The sequence below is a fragment of the Mustela nigripes genome, chromosome 3 (genome assembly GCF_022355385.1).
Source record: "Mustela nigripes isolate SB6536 chromosome 3, MUSNIG.SB6536, whole genome shotgun sequence".
Lineage (NCBI taxonomy): Eukaryota > Metazoa > Chordata > Mammalia > Carnivora > Mustelidae > Mustela > Mustela nigripes.
The window spans coordinates 35151395-35172098 of NC_081559.1; the positions used below are offsets into that span (position 1 = coordinate 35151395).

Below are 20704 nucleotides of genomic sequence, written 5' to 3' on the forward strand. Positions count from 1 at the left end.
CCGTGAAGTGGGCCAGAAACCCTTGTCCTATCTTTCAGTGGGTCTCATCTGTCCCTTGGGGAAGCTGATCCTTGACTGCCTTCTCCCTCAACCAGTCCCCAGGAAAGAAGCTCTATGAGGGCCTGAATTAGCATCTGTTTTCTTTTCATTTGTAATTCCAGAACTTAGGAATATGCCTGGTACTCAGCAGCAACTCACTAACTCCTTGTTGCATTAACGAACCAGAACATTCTGTCACGTCTGGTCTATAAACATTTGACGCTTTGGTAATTTGCCACCACTGTCTTTATGACCAGTTATGATTTCTTCAGATGCCCAGGTTCAGTAGTTACAACAGCTTAATTATGGAATGAGCAGAAATATTTAAGACAAGTACCCCCCGAGTATGAGGCAGTGGTAGCATAGTTAAGAAAAACTCTCTGTCCTCCTGAATAGAATATGATTCTGGTCTACAGATAAATGAAGTGCATACTTCTCATACTGTGGTTTAAAAACATATGGTCCCACATTCATTCATTCAGTATCTACAACAAACAGTAACAACCAAATGCCAAACCCACTGCACTAAGAATTGGAACTTAGTCACCACGGCAGAGAGAAACACAGCCTAGCTTGATACCAGCCTAGCTTGATACCAGCCGCATACCTGCTAGAAAACACTACTAAGTTTTAGAAAGTAGCATAAATGTCAAATGACTGTGAAGGGTCAGGAAAACAGAAATTCTCTTTAAAATAAAATAGAACACATTTATATTACAAATATTATATTAGAATAAAGGTTGATAAATGTTTTGCTGTGTGTCACATTGCTTGGATCCTATGCTTTAGCTTAATACTTGAAATGTCAAGCAATATTTAAGAAGAATTGTTATAAAAGGTGATAGTTTAGGATACACATTCTATCATGGCCATCCAAACAGCCAACCTCAATGAACTCTGGAAACACAACGCAGGCAGTCTCCTACCTTGGCAATCAGGTTCAACTTCCCAGACCAAGCCTAGCATTGTAGCTAACAAGTGCCGCAGTGGCAAAATGCACTCATGTAAATGTAATTCCTTTTCCCAGATCTTACTGGTACTTCACAGTAGAGGGGTTAACTAGCAACTTATTATACTCAAGAGGAAGAAAAGGCATGAGCATAGGAGACAAATTAGAACGGGCTTCTTCCAAATCACACACTAACTGGCCTCTTTTAAAAAATAGAGGTAACTATGATACAACAATTATTTTCCAAATCATTTTCTTATTGCTTTTGGTATCTTTAAACCTCCATGAAAATGCTAAGCTCTGACCTACATTAGTAAACTGCAATTAACATCAGAACAACTCTACTAGTACAAGAAAAACTGGTAAAGGACTGCTGGAGGCAGAGAAATCAAATCTCCTCAAAATAAAGCAAAGTTTCCATCAATCTTTAAAAGAATGGTTTGGGGGGAAACAGAGGAAGTATCCCAGGATTTCAGACATAGGAATGATGCAATTATAATTAATTTCACCACAGCTTGGATTTCCAGTCCTATTAGAGTACAAGAACCCCTGTCATTTTGTTTGTTTAATATCATGTGGAATCTGAATTTGAATTTGATTTTAAGATTTTATTTATTTGAGAGAGAGCACACAAGCAGGGGGAAAGGGGCAGAAGGAGAGGGAGAAACAGACTCCCGCTGAGCAGGGAGCCTGAGGACATGGGACTCTATTCCAGGACCCTGAGATCATGACCTGAGCCAAAGGCAGACCCTTAACTGATTAAGCCACCCAGATGCCCCTTGAATTTGATTTTTAAAATATCCAGTGAATGAAATAGTTTGAGGTACCCAGAATATATCCACAGCATTATTTCTATTTGGGACTTTCCTAAAGCTATCCTCTGCATTGATTTAACAACTATCCTCTGGACTGTTGATAAACAAGTTTTTAATTTGGCAAGGGTTCAGTGGATCCTCTCTTCCTCAGACACTGGCATCTGCTTTCAATGCGCTCACAATTTTTACTAGCAAAGAGTGCTGCGAAATGAGTAACTAGAGCAAGGGTGGGGGTTTCCATCCCTGCAGGAAGGGGTAACATTTTTGAAAGCAAGGTGGGAGACAGTGTGGTAGGTGTACTTGAACCCAGCCAATAACATACAATAACAAACAATAATGTTTTCTTTGGTCATTTAAATGTCTTGATTTTACAATGCAAATGTAATTTGACTTACTTCCCATGGAAATACATTTTCAATTCTACAGAGCTAAGAACTCTTACCTTCCTAAATACCTCTGCCATTATTCTTTTAAATAATAATCCCCAAGTCCACCCCCTCCCCAAATGAACCTAAAACTTTTCTTATCCAGTGAATAACTATAAATCACCTCAATTGGGGTAAAGAGGGAGTAGTAGAATGGGGCTCTATTCTTACAGAAGAGACACATTAATTTAAAATGCACCTAAAGTAGCCATTGAATTAGATCGAATTGGGTGGCATGGGATTTTGTTGTGTACTTGATAAAGCAAAGACGCTTTCCAAGAGCCCATCTAATAGAGCGTGGTGGGAAAGAGGCTTTGAAGACACAATAGCATTCTTCCAGCTTTCAAGCTAGAGGCTAAAATCACGAAAGAACCATTCCCTTTTCCGACTTGAGACACATTCCTCACCCAGTTCAAAGGCCCGAGAATCAACAAGTCTGTACACTGTCTGAAGGTTGTCCCTTGTAGGAACTTGTGAGGGACCAAAGGCTCAGGCTGCAAAATATTTTTAAAGACCTAGTTTTAGGAATGTAAGCTTTTTTATTGGAATGCAGTTTCCACTCCCTAACCCTCCTCACCTCCAAACACACACACACACACACACACACACACACACACACACACACACGTGAGCTCTGGCTCCTGAGACAAGCTTAGGCAAAAGGGAAAGTTTTCATTATAATCCCAATGACTTCCAGGATATCCTACCAATGGAAGTATAATATTTTCAGAAGTCAAGTCATTACCCATTCTTTAGAAAAACATGCGATAGATATTTATATTCCTTTATCTAACCAGAGGGAATGCGATCAGCTTTGAAAGGAAGGTATTGTTAACTGTGGTTCAAAGAGTGCCTTGGAATTGGGAAGGGGGCAGAAAGGGCAAGCCAAGGAGGAGCTGGGGGGCAGGGGGGTAGGTGGGAGCTGCCAAGACCAGGATATAAATACACCACTCATTTGGACCCTCGAAACCCTTTAGGGACCCCCTTCCCTCCTCCCAATATTACGTACATTACCCAGTGTCCCAATTTTGTTTTGTTCTATAACCTCAGGAATGTTTAAGGCATTCGAGGTTCTGGTGTAAGAAAAATGTAAATACTGGCTGGTAAGAGATCTGAGATGGGGTTCAAGAAACCACTGCGGTGGCTTTGAGTGGGATATGCCAACCATCTGCATTTGCTTCCGGAGATTCAGCAACTCTGTTACCCGAGTCAATAACTGTGCTCAGGTGGGAACCATTCCTTCCGACCGCTGATGTCTATGGTTCCATTTCACCCATTGCTCCCCACCACTCCCCACTAAAAGCCTCCTTCTCTGAGCAAGTGCTGCTCTGGTCCAGCTTCCTGTACGTGTGGGACGGGCAGTTTCGGCAAAGGGACGGAGGAGGGATGGTACAACATGTCCTGTGGCTCGGGGCTCTTTTCTAGTACCATATTTCAAGTCCAGGCCTGTGGGAGCTGCCTGAGGACTGCTAGGAAGTGTCATCTTCTGGCCTCGGGCAAATAGCAGAACTAATTTCACCAACCACCATTGGCATTAAAAATACAGATGACAGTCTCTGGTAAAGAAACCTCAGAAGTCATCTTTCATGTTTTTCTTAGAGGTGAACTTCCAGCTTTCACTCCTTCCTTAAGAGGCCAATCTCAAGAGGGAATCAAACTCTAAAGAAAGATCTGAATCTGTGATATTAAAAAAAAATTCTTGCTATCCCTTTGTGAACCTGAATGACAGAACCACATTATTTACTATTTTCTCAAATCATTTCCGGTCCCCACACTTTGCTGTAACGCAGTTCATTGTTTCCTGCTCTGCCTCCTACGAGCACTGGGAAGACTGGGACACACCTATTTCGGTCCCCAGTGCCTGACTCACAGTATGAACTCAATCAAAGTTGATTGAGACAGTATAAACTTCGTGTTTCTCAAAGAAAAAAACCAAAAAACAAAAAGGAAAACAGTGATACCACCAATACGAAGGAAATCACTGTATTTCACCCAAAGCTAGGAATATTCATTATAACCATCTAAGAATAACTTTATTCAAGGCATTCAACATGCAACTGATAAATGGTCAACGATGTATTTATAAATACACTTGTACAAGGGTTCTCCCATTAACAAGTAGGATTTATTTTTCTATCCCTTGAAACTAGGCATGGCTTTGTGACTTGCTTTGGACAATGGGAGAGGAGCAAATGTGAAGTAAGCAGAGGCTTGAAAAACACATGTGCCCCCCTCACTGTTGCTGGTTGCTCATCCAAATACTATGTTAAGTTTGGGTTAGCCTGTTCCAGTTCAAGCAGCAGCAAACACCAACTGACAGCCAGCATCATCCACCAGACAAGTGACAGAAACCATCCTGAACCAACCAGTCCTCAGCCAACCGTCCAACTGTCCACGTGAGCTTTCCCACATGAGACAGACACTGCCCCACTGAACACAGCCTAACACCAACCCTCAGAACTGCGATCTACCAAATGACTGATGTTCTAAGGCCATTGGTTTTGGGGTGCTTTGTTACAGATCAAAGCTAAATGATGTAGACACCTAAGAAACTAGCTTATTTCATAGAGTAAATTCTTTAACAGCTTTCTTAAAAGTTTTCAGAGGTGGTTGAATTTCATTCCTCACTCCAGATGATCTGGAAGAAAACTGATATTATTGTTTTAGCATATTCATATTGCCAAGTCCCCCCAAATGATAAAATATTGGTAACTGTGATTTAGAAGTCATCTGTTACCATATTCTTGAAAGTTTCTATTTTGTAATAGTAACTACTCCATCCTATTCACAATGAACCTGGGCCATAATCAGCAAGAACATCAGGACATTAGCTATAAATATTTTTAACCATTGGAGTTCCTCTCTGGTTCAAAGTAGAGATTATTTCAGTCATACCTGTACTAATACACACACCCCTAGGGATTTTAGATTCTCTAAATTCCACTAATTTCCTCCAAAGTTATTAATACTTGGAGTGAGAGGAAATCACTAAACAATTTATTCTATTGTTTGCATGCAATTATTATGTCTAAAGTAACCTGTTCCCAGAATTTGAAATGGTTTTGAAATTTAAAATTCTTTCTGCTTATTCCAACAAAAAGCTTTAATTCTTCTGAACTCTAAAAATATGAGACTTTGGTGACCAGAACGTCTTTAAAAGGCTCCTTACCCTTTAGAGTTAATCCTACCACATTATATTAAGAACTAGTTATTCTCTCTGGTGGAGGGGCAGGGAAGTGCTGACATACTACAGCAGAAGGTACAGAGGAGAAAAGAGAATAATAAAGACTCACACTTTGAAAAGCAGATCATTTACTAACTAATGCTTCCTCCCCATCCCTGGATTATGCTACATGATGCTTTTCTATAACCTGAAGAGTCACAAGAGGTATGGGAATTAAAGAGTACTTTTCTCTTTCCTTTCAACAACAACAACAAAAAGTGAGTCTACTATAAGAAGTATGTTGTCTGCTGTGTTTTTTCAGTGCATAACGTTGGGACCTAAGCAACTGGGCATTTCACCAACTCTCTATCACTAAGCTCCAAAATTTCCAAGCAGTTCATCTCTGGAAACAAACAAAATCCAGCATTGATGGTGGCCAATGAGAAGAGAGGCAGAGGAACACGAGTGAGAGAGAATCTTATTTTTCACTTTATACCTTTAAGAAAATTTTCTAAACTACTTGAAACTTAGAGCATGTGCATCAATTGCCAACACCAAAAAATGAAAGGGAAAAAAAAGTGAATAGACCCAGCAAACTATCCTAAAACTATGTGTTCAAAAAAAAAAAAAATGCCTTTTTAGGTTTCTGTAAGAAACTACTCTGAACTTAAAAACAAATGTGACTGCTCATCATCAAAGCAGAGAGAGCACAAGCAAACACAATTAAGAAACTGTTAAGAAACAGCAATGACAAAATCTCCAAGGAGCGTATACGTCCAGCCAGAAGCACGCACAGGAACCAGAGGTCAGAGGGTTAAAGCTTTTCACTACTAAAAATAAAAACCACCCACCCAAAGGGGAGAAAAGTTCTCCAATGACAGAGCTTCTAGGAAGGAAAGAAAGGACTACCATGTCTTTCCTGCCCCTACCTTCATTCACCCCATGCGTCCTACTCATGAACTTCTGCTCATTTAACACCTGGACCCCTCTCCTGGCCGCTTCGCTTGGACAAAAGAGCCAAAGATGTTTTTTTCTGGCTTCTTGCTAACATTGTATTTGCCAGCTGAATATCCAAAAAGAGGCCGCTCTTCCAAATAGTCTGAACAGCCTATGAGCTATTTAAGTAAGCTGGTGTTATGGCCAGCCAGGAAGCCAGGGCTGGAATGACTAAGAAAAGCATAATACTTTGAGGGAGATGGGCACTTTCACCTGGAAAGTGTAAGAAAAATACTGACTTTCATGGATTACATATCTGGAATCTTGATTTTTTTTCCCCCCAGATAAGTTGTGTCATAAGAAACTTGGTAATTACTTGGATGAACTCCTTTCACGACCTTTCTCCCCGTTCCATTTCCCTGTGTCCACCACCATTCTCTTATTCTCTTAGAACAACTGCTATTTACTGAAGAAAAGAGGGAAAGGGACTAACAGGAAACTGAGGTCTGGGGCCTATTTGACTGAAGGCAGACCATTCATGTTGATGGTGGGAGGCAGATGGCCTCTAATCTTGTACCAGAGAACTAATGTTCTTCTGATTATTCCCCCAATCCCTAAAATTCAAGGGGAAGTATGATTATTTTCAGAATCCAAATGAACCCTTCAAATAATTTTAAAATAAACAGGGACACCGTCCTTAGAGAATAACAGATGAATAACAGTGGAAGACAGAGTAATTACTGAATATTTGAGACCTTAAACTGCCTGCTATATTTTTATTAATGTCTTCTCTTACATTTTTGCCTGTTTCATCTGGATCTGTAACCTTCCTAAAACCAAGAATAATGACTTTCTGTTCAAAATAGATTTTGCTTGCCACACTATATATGTTTAAAGAAAGAGAGAGAGAGAGAATGCTTCTTTAATCATTTCAACAAACATAACACAACTATCAATTTCTCAAGATTAAGTGAAACTGTTCAGCAACATGACCTAAATACGTCAAGGCAGATCAGAGAACTCACATCAAAGTATTTTTTAGTCAACAGAAAACACGGGGGAAAGTTTATGAACTTGGGTTTACTGGCATCCTCTTCAGGCCAACCAATTAGCATCCAATGGATGTGTGCTTGGTTCAGACAGGAGGAGCGTGGGTGACAGAAAGTGACCCAGGGTGGGGAGCAAACAAAGGAACAAACATGGAACAGCAAAAAGAAAGCAGTGAATGCTTACCTAGTAAAACTTTACTCAATTAAACATTCCGGGTGGGGTAATAAAACCACAAAATTTCCTCTCTGCTTGAAGACAGATTTGATGATCTAATTAAGAGCCTCACCAACATATTCAATTCTCCTGCCATCATGAATGAAAATGCAAAAAGGGGCTTGAAAAAGAAAAGCTGCCTTTTCAATACAAACCCATCATTTTTAAAAGCTCTATTATTCAAAGATCACTGGTTCATTGAGGAGGCACAAATAACATTTATCTAACCAACTTTATTTTAACAAATAGATTATAGCAGAGCCTGCAGCAAGAATATTAAAATGGAAAATGTTCCTTTCCCCATAGATGACAGTACCTTATACTCATCTAATCTATCTTCTTTTTTTCTGTGAGAAATGGCAGAGATGCTACCATTTCCACAATGTAAGACAAAGACACGATGTGAGACAAGAGCGTTTCTTGACCATCATTTAAAATAGCTTCATAGTAACTTTTTTTTGCAACTATTTGATATTAGTTAGAAATTAGCATACTATCATGCCATACACATCTTAAAATGTAATTCTATTAAATTAAAACTCAAAGTGATTACAACTTCTAAACATGTTTTAATAACATTTTTAAAAGTATTTTTTGGAGTTGGCCTCATAGCTATGGACTCGTAAGGCAGAGGATAATAAATCAAGTATATAACTATAATGTGGTAAAGAGAGTTACAGAATCTTTAGTGTGAAACTGACTTCAAACTGAATTCATGAGACACTGTTTTCCTTGAATACAATTTCCAGTAACTCTGTAATAGGAGGAAATCATTGGGAAAATAGCTTTCTTTGAAACAAAGCCTTACAATTGTGAAGTGTTCCATCATCTTAAAATTACCAACCCACCAAAATAAAAGGAACCATTGATATATTATACAGCTAAGAAATATATATGATTATAGCAGAAGGACTGGAAAAGAACAAGTCAATGAAGTTCTGAATGAAAGAGTCAATAGACTATTCTAATGATTTATGCAATCCACACAGAGGTACCCAAAGGGTCAAAATTTCTGAATACATTGGCAACTTGACAGCCAAGATAATACTAGGTCAGCAAAGCAGTATACAGCTCAACTAGCAAACCAAAAATCCTAAAACACAAAAAGCCGGACAACACTCATGCTGTCGGCAAGAGAAATATTGAGCTTTTTCACACACCTGACAGAGAAAACGGAAACTAAAAAATTGTAGACTTCCTACTAACCTCATTTGGCCTCTCAGATTTCCTTTCTATTCCCTTCAGTGGATATACCTCACTGAAGGAAGGCTTCTGATGGTACAAATGAGAAACATTATCCATTAAACAGAACACCTGCAGAAGAAGGGATATTTCTAATTGAGTGGACAGAATAATGTCATAAACATGAATTGGTTAAAGCTGGACCTGTAAGGTGGGGTGGGTTGCTTCCAACAGCTGACCTTAGGATGCAAGGAACTGGCAACTAACTGACTTGCATTCTCACACACAGTGAATATTTTAAAAAGAGAGGAGGGGGAGGAACCCAGTTCAGTCTAGAGAAGGTTCTAAAAATTTAGACTTGTGCAGTCTGGAGGGTTTGTCTTGAGGTTTGTTAAAATTTGCTTCCCTCCAAACTAGAAAGGTAAAAATAAGTCCTGAATCAAACCATAACAGGAGGAAACAGAATATTCTAATACACTTCATTCTGACCCCATCAACAGCTTCTTCAGAAAGAATCCTCATTACAACTGACCCATTAAAGAATATCAGTCATTCTCTCCAAAATATCCCTATGTTTAGTGCAGCAAAGGAGGTCAGAATAATTTAGAACAAAACTCTCAAGTTACTGATGAGGAAATAGGTCCAGAGAAATTAAGTGACTTGCCCAAGGTCACTTAAGCTAGTGAAGGGCACAGGCTGTGTTGCAACTTAAGATCTGGGGCTCCCAAAAACTGTTTTTCCATTGCATCATTCAAGATAAGATAAAACTATTTCCAGGAATTTTGATAAACAACAACAACAACAACAAAAGGCAAAACAAAAAAACCCAAACAGCAGGGAGCAGGGGAGGCATTGATTTTGGAATTCCAAGTCCCTTACTGCAGTAGGCAATATAATAGATAGTATTGGGGGGGGGGGGAACACCGCAATCAGAGAAATAATTACAATATGTGGAATTTTTTATGGATTTTTAACTCAAAAAGCTACTTAAGCAATGGCAGAGATTGAGAAGATTGTTAGATGCTCCAAGTTTTCTGGAACAACATAGACACTCTCTCCCATAGCTCAGGAGCATGAGGCATAACATTTACACCAGGGCAGTCCCTCTTCCTTACATTTACACTTATGGAAAAAACGCTGCCTTTGGGGCTTATGATTCAGTGAGGCATGAGGGATGCTGGATGGCGACAAAGACTTGTTGGAGAGGGGATGGGGAACACCTCCATTAATTTCTCTCTTACTTTCCTTTATTTTAAAACGGAAAATCAGAACAAATTTTCCATCCTATAAAGTAATACATCTCAGGTAACGTTGGTTATGTGAGGGCCACAACTCAAATCCAGCAAGCTTTCAGAAAGTTAGCCCAGTCTGCCCTGATGGGCTTTCACTTGGGCTGTCACTGATCAAAAAACAAATCTGGTTTTGGGAGCTTGAGCAGCATTTCCTCCAGCCTCAGCACCAAACTCTACCCAGGCCCCTGCCGTGAATCTCTAGATTCTCATGATTTGCAAGCTATATCCTGCGTTTTCATTTCACTGTGAGCTCCCCTGGGTCTAGAAGGGTCAGTATTTGTTGATCTTATCTGGCTCCGCGCTTTGCAAACTGCAGCCGCTCTGGATATATAGTGTTGACCCTAATACAATTTCCAGCCAAATGAGTTTTTCCTGAATGATCCCCAAACAGTGCCAGCCACAGCACTTGTGAATTTCCTTCTCCATTTTTGCCTTTTCCCCTCCCCTTTCCCATTAGGAAGGGACATAAATGTTAGAATCTTGAGCCAACGCAATCAATCCTACAACCACGTGCTCCTGGATTTCCAGACAGGAAGATGAAGGAACGTGGCGTCGTAGTAAACCGTAGTAAAGAGAGGAGGGAAACAAAATGGGGCACGTCACATGGTCATGGCCTGGATTTTTCTCAATTAAAAATAAGAGTAAGTGTGTGTTTCCGGCCTCTGTCAGTGGGCTGGTTGGACTTTCTCATTCTTAGGATTCTGGGCTGGATGCACGAATAAGGCTGAGCACATAACATCCTCTGCAAGGGGGAGTGGGAGGGGGCACGTATTTGGCTCAGTTCCGCAGGCACAAGAGAAAAGAGGTGGAGGGAGGGAGTTGGGAGGGCTGGTGCCTGCGATGCCCCGCTAAGGGGGCCACCGTAGGACCCAAGACCCAGCAGGAGGCCACGGCCCCCCTCCTACCCCTCCGATTCAAGTCCCACCCCGTGCCCTCCTCAGCAGACATTCACACTGATTGGCTCTGGCAAGAGCCAATCAGGGCCCTTCCACCCCGCCCACTCAGAGCCAGTCCTGCACCGAGGGCCCTGGGCTCACCAGCACCGCGGACCACGCGGCGGGGCGGGGAAGGGGCCAGGCAGCCCGGCGCCTCCCGGGGCGACCGGAGTGGGCGGGGTGGGAGACTTGTGAAGGAGGCCTCCGCGCCGCTACAGACTCCCCAACCCCCCGGCTAAAGGGGCTTGGAGGAGGGAGGGAAGCCAAGTGCCAAATAAATAGGGAGGAATGCAGGAAGCGGAGGTGACCCGGGAAACGGGAAAGTGCCAGAGCTGAGACGGTATGCGCCAGACAAAAAAGGCCACACAGGGAGGGGAAGAGAAGGAGGGAGGAGGAGGGAGAGATGGGAGGTAGTCCTGGAGGTACGGAATCCTTGAAATCACAACAAGGAAATGTAGTGAACGGAAGAGAAATGCCCTGGGGGGTGGGGGGAGACACAGAACAAAATGACCAAAAGAAAAAAGGGAAGTTAAAAAGGTGGCTTGGGTCTGTGCCTTTGCCAAAGCCTGCTGTATCTGCCCGAGCTGCGGTTTCAAAAACTAAAGAACAAATTGGAGGTAAAGGCTGGTTAAAGATAACTGGGCTGCTGTGTCCTTTCTGCCCTCTTTCTTGGACTTTCAATCCACTCTCTGCAGAGAGCAGGCCACAAGGACTGCGAAATTCTGAAATGGAGAAAAAGAGGAAAAAAAGACAAGGCCAGAAACATGAAATAAGAGGTGGAAAACAAAGGGAATGGGAGAAGGGGATGCTGGAAAACAAGAACTCAAAATCAGAACCAAGTTAGGGGAGGCACAGGCTGACAAAAATTAGAAACTGGACATAAGGTCAATCAGGACAACCACCGGTCCTGAGTACCTGAGCTGCCTAACAAATGTTCTCATTTAACAGACACTGAAAAATACTAGACAAGCCTCAATGTTTAAAATGAGGGGTCAGGAGAAAGCACACACCCCTTCTAGCACCCCATTCCCTTCCTGTTCCAAGGTTTTATCTGAGCCATGAGCAGGAGATGAAAAAATATGAATTGCTGAGGAAGTTAGGAAAAAGGAGTTTTCACAACCAAAATACTCATTCCTAGGAAAAGCTGTTTGCAAGGGCAGGTCGGATTTTTTTGTTTCAGAGGATAACTGACTATCAGATCACATCTTTAGATTCAACAGGGCAAAGGCGAGGGAGCAGAATTCAGGATGGAAGGGTGTCAGGTAGCATTTGGTGCCTCATTTAAAACACAAGATTTTTCTGGCATGGGGCTGTCAAGGCACGGTATATTGTTACTCCAACAGTATTAGGGATATGACTATAAGTTTATTCCAGAATCCTACACTCTCCCTAAGAGAGCTAAGAATAGAAGATCATTTTGCTTTGGTTGGTTTGTTTTTAATGTACCCTCCACATAAAGAGGATTTTATTTCAAAGCCCCTTTAAAGATGAAAACTCTATTTGGTCATCACTTTCTTTCAGAGCAAAATATTAATTCTTTTATCAAAAGAAACCTGTTCAAACCAAGAAAACAGGTGAGGAACATTTATTATTTCCTAGCCTCTTTCCTCTTCTCTAAAATGAAAATTTTGTTTTCCTTCAAATCCTCATTAGTTTATAAATGAAAATTTTGTTTCCTTCAAATCCTCATTAGTTTATAAATGAAACATCTTGCAACACAAATGGTTAAAGTATTAGAGGGATTCACATTCCCTAAGACATCATTTTTTTTATCATTCAAAAATAACCTAAGTTTTTAACTGCTGGTGTTGACATAAATAATTAAATCTACTGTAGTGAATCACGAAAGTAAACACTGAATGCTAAGCAAATGATACTGTATATCATACCACCTAAAATCTTAGTCTGAATGTTTATGTACCTATATCTTGTTCTAGAAAACAGCGAATGATATGGTCAGATATTAGAAACTGGTTAGAATCAAGGAGACTGAGACCACATAATAAAATACCTACCAAGAGGAACCCAATGCACAATTTCTGATAAATGGACACACACTTAAAAGCTCATTCCATGAGGCATCCATCAAAAAGTCTATCACAAGATAATGAGTTTCTCAGAATAAAGTGTTTCCAAATGCTGGAAACTTCTGCATGGCCAACTCATAACACTATTTGCAAACTATACTCCTCTTTTCTTCCCACAATTATGACCACCAGAAAACAGGCTCAACAGAATGAAGGACAGGCAAATTTCCTGTTATAAGTGTTTTTCATTTTCAATAGAGCCTTAGCCACCAAAGATGTAAAGCCAACTTTCAACACGTACTGGGGTGCCTAATCTTGCACTGAAAGGCAAACAATAAACGCTCTAAAAATGGAAGAGTACTCCTAGCCTTTCCAGCCAATGCAAAACAAAAGCATTTCCCTAACACAATACTCCTTCTTTTCGAAGTAAAAATGTTAAGTAATTTCACAGAAGATGTACAGTAGCCCCCAAATGATCTGTGTGATGTCTCCCTGCAGGCCTTTGCAAGAGCAGACAACTGTGAGGCAGACACGCTGGGATGAATTTCCATAATGCTTCACGAATAATGGGTCCCAGACACCCGCACTTTACTGCAGACCCCGGGCAGAAGCAGCCACACCTGTGAGGTGGTGGATCGGTGTGTGAAAGATATTTCACAAACCCTGGCTCAAGAGCAAAAAGAGAATGTCACCCATAATTACTTTCTACAGAGAATCATAAATAGACAGGCATTTTTCCCTAAATATGTAAGCCTAAACCAGCTCTTACTCCTGGATCTTTTTTAAGGCAGCAAGAATAAAAACTGATGTTTCCGCTGCTATTTATGTTGCCTCGGTATTGGGAAATCACAGAATTAAAGTACACGGAGCAACTTGATAAGATCACCCTTCAGAACTCCAAGAAACTATCTGAAATGAAGAGTTTGGTTCAGCCCCTGTGCTAACAAATATTTCTGTTGAGCTGTTCCTTCTAGGGAATGACCTAAATATATAGTCAAAGGAAAACTTCAGTAAAGAGAACAAGGTTCTTATATATGAACTTCACAAGCCTCAGAACTGGTATAGGGTGTATATTTTGCTAATGCTACAGTAAGTACTTCACTTGGAAGCCTCAAATGAAAGGCCTCCGGGGCCGCAGCTCCAGCGGGCTTACTGGACAGTCAGCCAAGTGTCCTGGTGGAGGGAGCACCTTGCGTGCCCTCCCCTCCCCCATCCTGTGAAAAAGCACTCCCTAAGGAAGTAGCAAACAGGAGAGGAAAGGGGCCTAGGCAAAGAGGAAGAGAATTCCAGCACAAGGTTAAAAGCAGTTTTGTCTTCTGACTTTGTCACCATGAAACGCACCTGCTGTGATGTCCAGTTGAGCTACTGGAGGTCCTCTGGCTGCTTCTGGAAACTGATGCTGGCATAGGCGCTTAAATCCTCACTGGAGCGGCTGGTTGAGCTGCTCTCACTGCTGCCCAGAGGCTGATGGGGGGGGGGGGGGGGGGGGGGCTGCGGTTGGGGGGGGCGCTCCTGAGGGCGCTGTTTGAAGTCCTTGACCAGATCCAGGTCTATGTAGTTAAGCCCATTCTCCAAACCCCCAGCAGCCCCACACACTGGGGCCGGCTCCTTGGCAGCTCCCCCAAGCTCCCCAGGCCTCAGCCACACATTCTCAAAGGAAGCAGAACTGTGGCGTTTCATGTCCTCCGTGCTGCTGCTGCTGCCACCACCGCTGCCCCCTACAGCTGCCCCCCCTCCAAAGGGCACCGTGTTGCCTGCCCGGGTGGCACTAGGTGTGGAGGAGAAGGTCTCAGAGCTATGCCTCCTCCGGCACCCTTGTGGGTCCGCACGGATCACTTTGGCACTCTGGTTCCGGTTGGGACTGAGGTTGACCCGGGTGAAGGCGCTCATGGCCCCAGGTCCCTGTGGGGCTCCCAGCAGGGAAGAGCGAGCCATCAGCTCCCCTGCTTTCTGAGGCGCAGTGGTGGGGGAAGCAGAGGCTGCAGAGGATGAGGGAGCTGCTGCTGTGGCCCCTGGAAGGCTGACCTCCTCCACAACGCCTGTCCTCATGTCAGCATAGCTGATGGGGGCAACTGGTGAGGTGTCCACGTAGCTCTGCCCGGGACAACCCATCTGCATGGTCATGTAGTCCCCCCGGCTGCTGGGCACTGCCCGGGTAGGCCGGCACATGCTAGCAGCTCCAGGAGGTGCAGGGCCCACTCTGCCTGGCTGGACCCCAGTGCTCTCCTGCCAGGTCGCCCTCCGGCCCGGCCCCAGGTCCATGTTCATGTATTCCTCTGTGCCAGTCTCTTCCTCTCGGGGAGCTGGCTGGAGCTGGGACGGACACCTGACAGAAGGCGAGCTGCGGGAAGCCACAGGACCAGACAAGTAACCCGGCTGATCACTCCCAAATTCAATATTCACATATTCCCCCGGGCTCTTGGGCTCTGGAGGGTGCAGCAGGGTCGGCTGTTGCTGCTGCTCTCGTACCCGAGGTAAGGTGCTGGCCTTGGGATCCCCCAGCGACAGCCTCGTGGGCCGAGCCAGGCGGCTGTTGGTCTGGGCAGCTGTGTCCACCTTTCGAGGCAGATGAGGCTGCAGGACCTGATGGTGGATATGTGGGAGGCCAGGATCTGGCCTCACCCCACAGTATCCCCCTCCCAGGCTGTCGCTGCTGGTGGAGGAGGAGGAATCTTCCGCCGCTGCAGCATAGAGAAGGCGACCAGAGCTGGAGGAAAGGTGAAGGTGTTGGTGCCGAGCACTCTCCTCCAGCTCCCCAGGGCGCTGGGTGTGCTTAAAGGACCTTGGCAATGAGTAGTAGGAGAGAACTGGCTTGTGCTGGGGGTCTTCCGGGCCATAGTAGCAGTCGGAGGGGCTGCTGGTGTTGGAGTCCCCCACTGGTGACATGTTCATGTAATCACCAGTACAAGACAAGAGCTTGCTGCTGCCACTCTCCCCAGGCAGCTTGGGATGCGGCAGGGCAGAACCATGGTGCCCCCCAACCCCATTTGTCCACAGCTTGCCATAGCTGCCCCCAGAAGGGGCAGTGCCAGTGCTACTGCTGGGCCCACCTCCAATGTCAGGGGAGCAGCTGCCGCTCGGGGACATCATCATGTAGCCATTGGGGTCCACTCGCTGGGGATGGCGTCTGATTGGGTTGATGATCTGCTGGGGTGCAGACACACTCTTGGGGCTCATGGGCATGTAGTCCCCACTGCCCTTTCGGCTGCTGGGCACCGGCGCCACTCCTGGGGACATGGGCATGTAGCCATCATCAGTGTGGAGAGTGGAGGCGTCTGGGCGGTGGTGGCCCCCACGCCGGTCCAAAGGGTGCATTTCCAGACCCTCCTCGGGGTAGGAGTGGGTGGGCACGAAGGCAGAGTGCCGGTAGCCAGGCAGTCGGCCTCCACTGCCACCTCCTGGTGGGTAGGCAGGCATCATCTCCGTGTATTCCTCAATGGAAGCCACAGAGGACTGGGATGGGGTCTTCTGGTGGGAAATGGTAGGGGACGTGCCAGCAGAGTGAGTCCGCTTTCGGAACCGATTATCCAGATCTGTAGCACTGGCTGCTTCATCCCCAGCCAGGGCTGGGCTCGTGCCCAAACTAGTTCCTGGGATGTAGCGGTGACCGTTGCCACCCCGAGGCAAAATGTAGTGACCATTGGGGGCGGCAAGGGTGGAGGACCCTTTGCCCCCCATGCAGATGTAGTTGCTCAGCTCCTCCTCGCCTCGGGCTGGTGGGGTGTGGCCCAGGGAATCCGGGGTGACACTGCGGAAGGAACTTCGGAAATCGCAAGGGCTGGAGCCATACTCATCGGAGGAGATGAAGCCGCCATCGCTGGGGGATCCCGACACAGAAGCACTAGACCTCCGTGGGAAAAGACAGTCCGAGGTGGAGCCGTGGCCACTGGTGCTGCTGGACGACAGACTGACCGGGCTGGTGGCAGAAGGTGAGCAGCGAGAGGAAGGCATGGGGATGGAGCGGCTGTGGTTGAGAGGAGGGTGTAGCCGGGAGCTGCCGCGATGCCGGTGGGCGTGGGTCCTGTTGGTGCTAGGACTCACAGGGCTGCCGTCCACCGAGGCCGGCCGGGACATGGTGCCTTCGCCATCACTGGACGCGCGCACACGGAAGGAGCCCTGCTTGCCGCCCACCATGCTGGCCGGAGAGGTGGCGGTGATGCTCTCCGTGCGAGAGCGGCGCGTCAGCCCCACCTGGCTGGGCGGGGGGTTGTTGAGATGGTGCCTGCGCAGGGGGACGCTGATGGGGTTGGAGCAGTTGGAGGAGGACTGGCTCTTACTTCGAGGACGGAACTCATCGCTCATGGCCCTCATGGCCTCCAGAATTGTCTCGTGCATGTTCTGGGCCACCACAGAGTCATCCACCTGCATCCAGAACTCCCCAGGTCCCGTCACTGCAGAACGGCCCACCTCGATGAAGAAGAAGTTCTCCGAGTGGCCGCAGCGTCTGATGTTCATCAGCTGCAGCACCACAGCCGCCGCCTCCGAGTTCAGCTTCACGAAGCTGATGGTCTTGCTGGTCAGGCAGAGACGGTAGATCCCAATCAGGTTCTTTGTCTGACCCAGGCCCTTGGGTTTCAGGATCACCTGCCAGACCTCCTTGAACGCAGGTCCTGGGGGCACGTCCCCGTAACTCAAGTCCTCCCCAGCCTCCCCGAGGCCAGAGCTGCCACTGCAGCTGCCCCCACCTCCTCCTGCCCCGGGGGCTGCCGCCCCGTCGTGGTGGCCCTTGGCCCGGTTGTGCAGCTGCAGGAGGGCCTGGTACCAGCTGTCCTGCTCGGCCTCGTTGTCCGCCGCGATGGCAAAGTGCTCGTCCCGGGTGTAAAGGGCCACCAGGTGCTTGTTCTTGGAGTCGGCCCGCTTGTTGATGTTGAAACAGCTCTCGAGGGGGATCGAGCGTTTGGGGGCGCTCGACTTGTGCCGCCACTTCTTCTCGTTCTCGTAGTACTCGAGGCGCGCCGGGCCCCCCGCCTCGCTGGCCGCCCGCAGCACGAAGAAACGCTTGTGCATGCTCTTGGGTTTGCGCAGGTAGCCCACCTTGCGCACGTCCGAGAAGCCGTCGGTCTCGGGAGGGCTCGCCATGCTGCCGCCGCCGCCACCGCCGCCGAGGAGAGGGAGGCGCCGAAAAACAACCGGGTGGGGGGCGGAGGCTCCTCGCCGCGGCCCCGCACATGCAAACAGGGCTGGAGACAGCCGAACCCCCGACTCCGAAAGCCACGCCGCCCCCGGCGCTGGGGAGGGGCAGCCGAAGGGGGACGCAGCTGCTGCGCCAAAGAGACGGCCTCGGCCGGAGTTTACGGGCGTTTCATGCCCTGAGGGGGAGGCAGTGCGTCTAGGGTGAGTGAAGCCCGGATCCTCCAAGAGCCGAGTCTCCTCGCAGCCGCCGCGGCCAAGAAGGGGCGAAGATGCATCTCTTGCCACCCGGGCTGGAGTCTGGCGCAGACGGGCGGCGGCGGCCGGGGGTCCCCGCGCTGCCCCTCCAGGCGCGCGCGCCTTCCCTCCTGAGTTCCTCTCTGGAAGTAGCGATTCCCGAGGCAAATTAAATATCCTTGGGCAGGGGGAGGCGAGCTGCCAAGTCCCAACGTTGCACGGGGTTCTCCCTCCTCCTCCTCCTCCTTCGCCTCCTCCTCCGCCTCCTCCCACCCCCCAACCGCCCCGCCGCCACCAGCCGCCCAAATACCAGCTCAATCGCAGAGACCGCGGCGCTGCGGCTGTTGCTGCTGCTGCTGCCGCCGCCCGCAGACGGGTCCGCTGCAGCCCCCATTCGGGCCCATCTCGGCGGGCGGAGAAAGTGCCTTTTCCACGCAAAACGCTACTAGGCAGCCGAGGGAGCTGGGGACGCGCCGGAGGGACAGGCTCATCCCTGCCCCTCGCTCCAGTCGGCAGGGGAGGAGGGGAGGGGACGAGGGCGGGAGGCAAAGGGGGAGGTTTGGGAAGGAGTCGGGGAAGACGCCTCTTCCCCGGGAGGCGCTGCCTCTGCAGTTACTTCTCCCCTCCTCCCTCCTCCTCCTCGGAGAGTTGCCGAGAGCCCCAACCAAAACAAGCGGCGGCGTCTGGCTCTGCGCGCCGGCCCCCGCCGACCGCGCCGCCGTCTCACTCGGAGGAGGAAAAACACGTGACGGAGCCTCTGCGCTCAGCAGCCCGGCCGCCGCCGCCGCCGCCGCCGCCGGGAGGCTCCCGCCCGGGTCTCTACATTCCGGGCCGAGCCCGCCCCGCGCCCGCCCCTCTCCGCCCCCCGGCCGTGCCGCAGCGGCGCCTGCCCTGGGCCCCGGCGCAGCGCTCGGGCAGCGCCCCTGCGCGGCCGCCAGCCCCTGCGCAGAGCAGTCCTCCCCGTGCGCCACCCAGGGCGCCCCCGGCCCGCAGGAATCCCCGCCGCGGGTGCGGGCGGGTGTGTTTGGGTGGCTACCCGAAAGCACGAGGGGAGTCTGGGAAAACGGCTGCGGGGGGGCGAGCTCGGGAAGACGCAGGAGTGAGGGTGGGGGGCGGCGGGGGGGTCCTCTGCGGCTTCGGGGCCCTGAGTGGGAGGGTCCAGGGAGGAGGGGGCGCGGGAGCTGGGCTAGAGCTTACCTAACAGGTAAGATCGACCCCTAGAGAGGGAGGTTTCTAGTCCAACCTTTTTCTCCCAGAATATATAAAAGCTAGATTTCAGTTTCAGGGTGATAGGCCACAGGGAGGAAATCTGTGTTTTTATAAGGGACTTCTGGGCCAGCCTTCCACCTTGGAATCCCCGAAATCACTGCAGGGATGTACCTCGAAGGAACAGAGGGGCGCCCAAGGGCATATATTGGGGGATTCTTGTCACTCCGAAATGAAAAGAGAAATCCCGGTATTGTGTCCTCTGTCTGGCTCTGTGGGGCTAGCCGCTGATCAATTAGGGAGAAAATGTAAATATCGCGGCTCCCCCCACCTTCTTCCTAGGGAAGGGGCGGGGATCCACAGGGGTAAAGTCTCAGCGAGAAAATGAGATGCCCCTGAACATATTCCGGAATTTATCTGTATTTTTAAAAAGATGTTAGGGACCTAGAGAGGGTTCATAAAGCCAAAACCCTATTGTGTAAATATTGGCTTAAGTGTTTGTTTCACGCACAGCTTCCACACCCACTGAACCGCCCTATAAAATTTTTACCCTTGACCACAAGGATAATCGGGAGAAAACAAGGATCGTGCCAGCTCGACGCTAAGGGAAAATGGGTACTTCACGAGTAGAACAGGCCAGCATCCTGCATCTACTTGAACAGACTCTTACAGTTACCTTGGGGTATCATTCTCACCACAAGCAAACGCTAGCCAAAGTTGTTTTTTCTTTTTCTTTTCTTTTCTTTCTTTTTTTCTTTTCTTTTTTTTCTTTTTTTTTTTTTTTTTAAAGCTAACCTATAAACAAGCAGTGTGTCCCTTGCTTGTCCGGCTGGCAGCAAGGACCCTACGAAGATGACGTTTGTCATTTGGTGTAGTGCTGTCTTGTAGTGCTGTCTTATTTATCCCCTCTCCCCATTCCTGGCCGTTTTGGGGTTTCCATCCCCTCTCCACGCCGGAGACCGTTCTTTGCCTCCAGCTCTCAGACACTGCGGGATGCTCGCGGCGAAACGCAGCAGTGGAAGTGCTGGGCATGCTCGGTGGCCCGACCCACTGGGCGGCGAGGAGCGCGCCTGGGCCTAAAGCGGGGGGGGGGGGGGGGGGGGGG

General features: G+C 47.8%; 1 protein-coding gene across 1 annotated transcript in view; it reads right to left on the reverse strand.

Annotated features, from left to right (window-relative positions):
* The window catches only part of IRS1 (insulin receptor substrate 1), a 58249-nt gene extending 40053 nt beyond the window's left edge, over window positions 1-18196 (reverse strand). Inside the window, exon 1 of the mRNA XM_059393604.1 lies at window positions 14368-18196. Coding sequence (XP_059249587.1) covers window positions 14389-18105 — 3717 coding nt within the window. The 5' untranslated portion in view covers window positions 18106-18196 and the 3' untranslated portion in view covers window positions 14368-14388. The remainder of the gene's footprint in view (window positions 1-14367) is intronic.
* Window positions 18197-20704: the final 2508 nt, after the last annotated feature.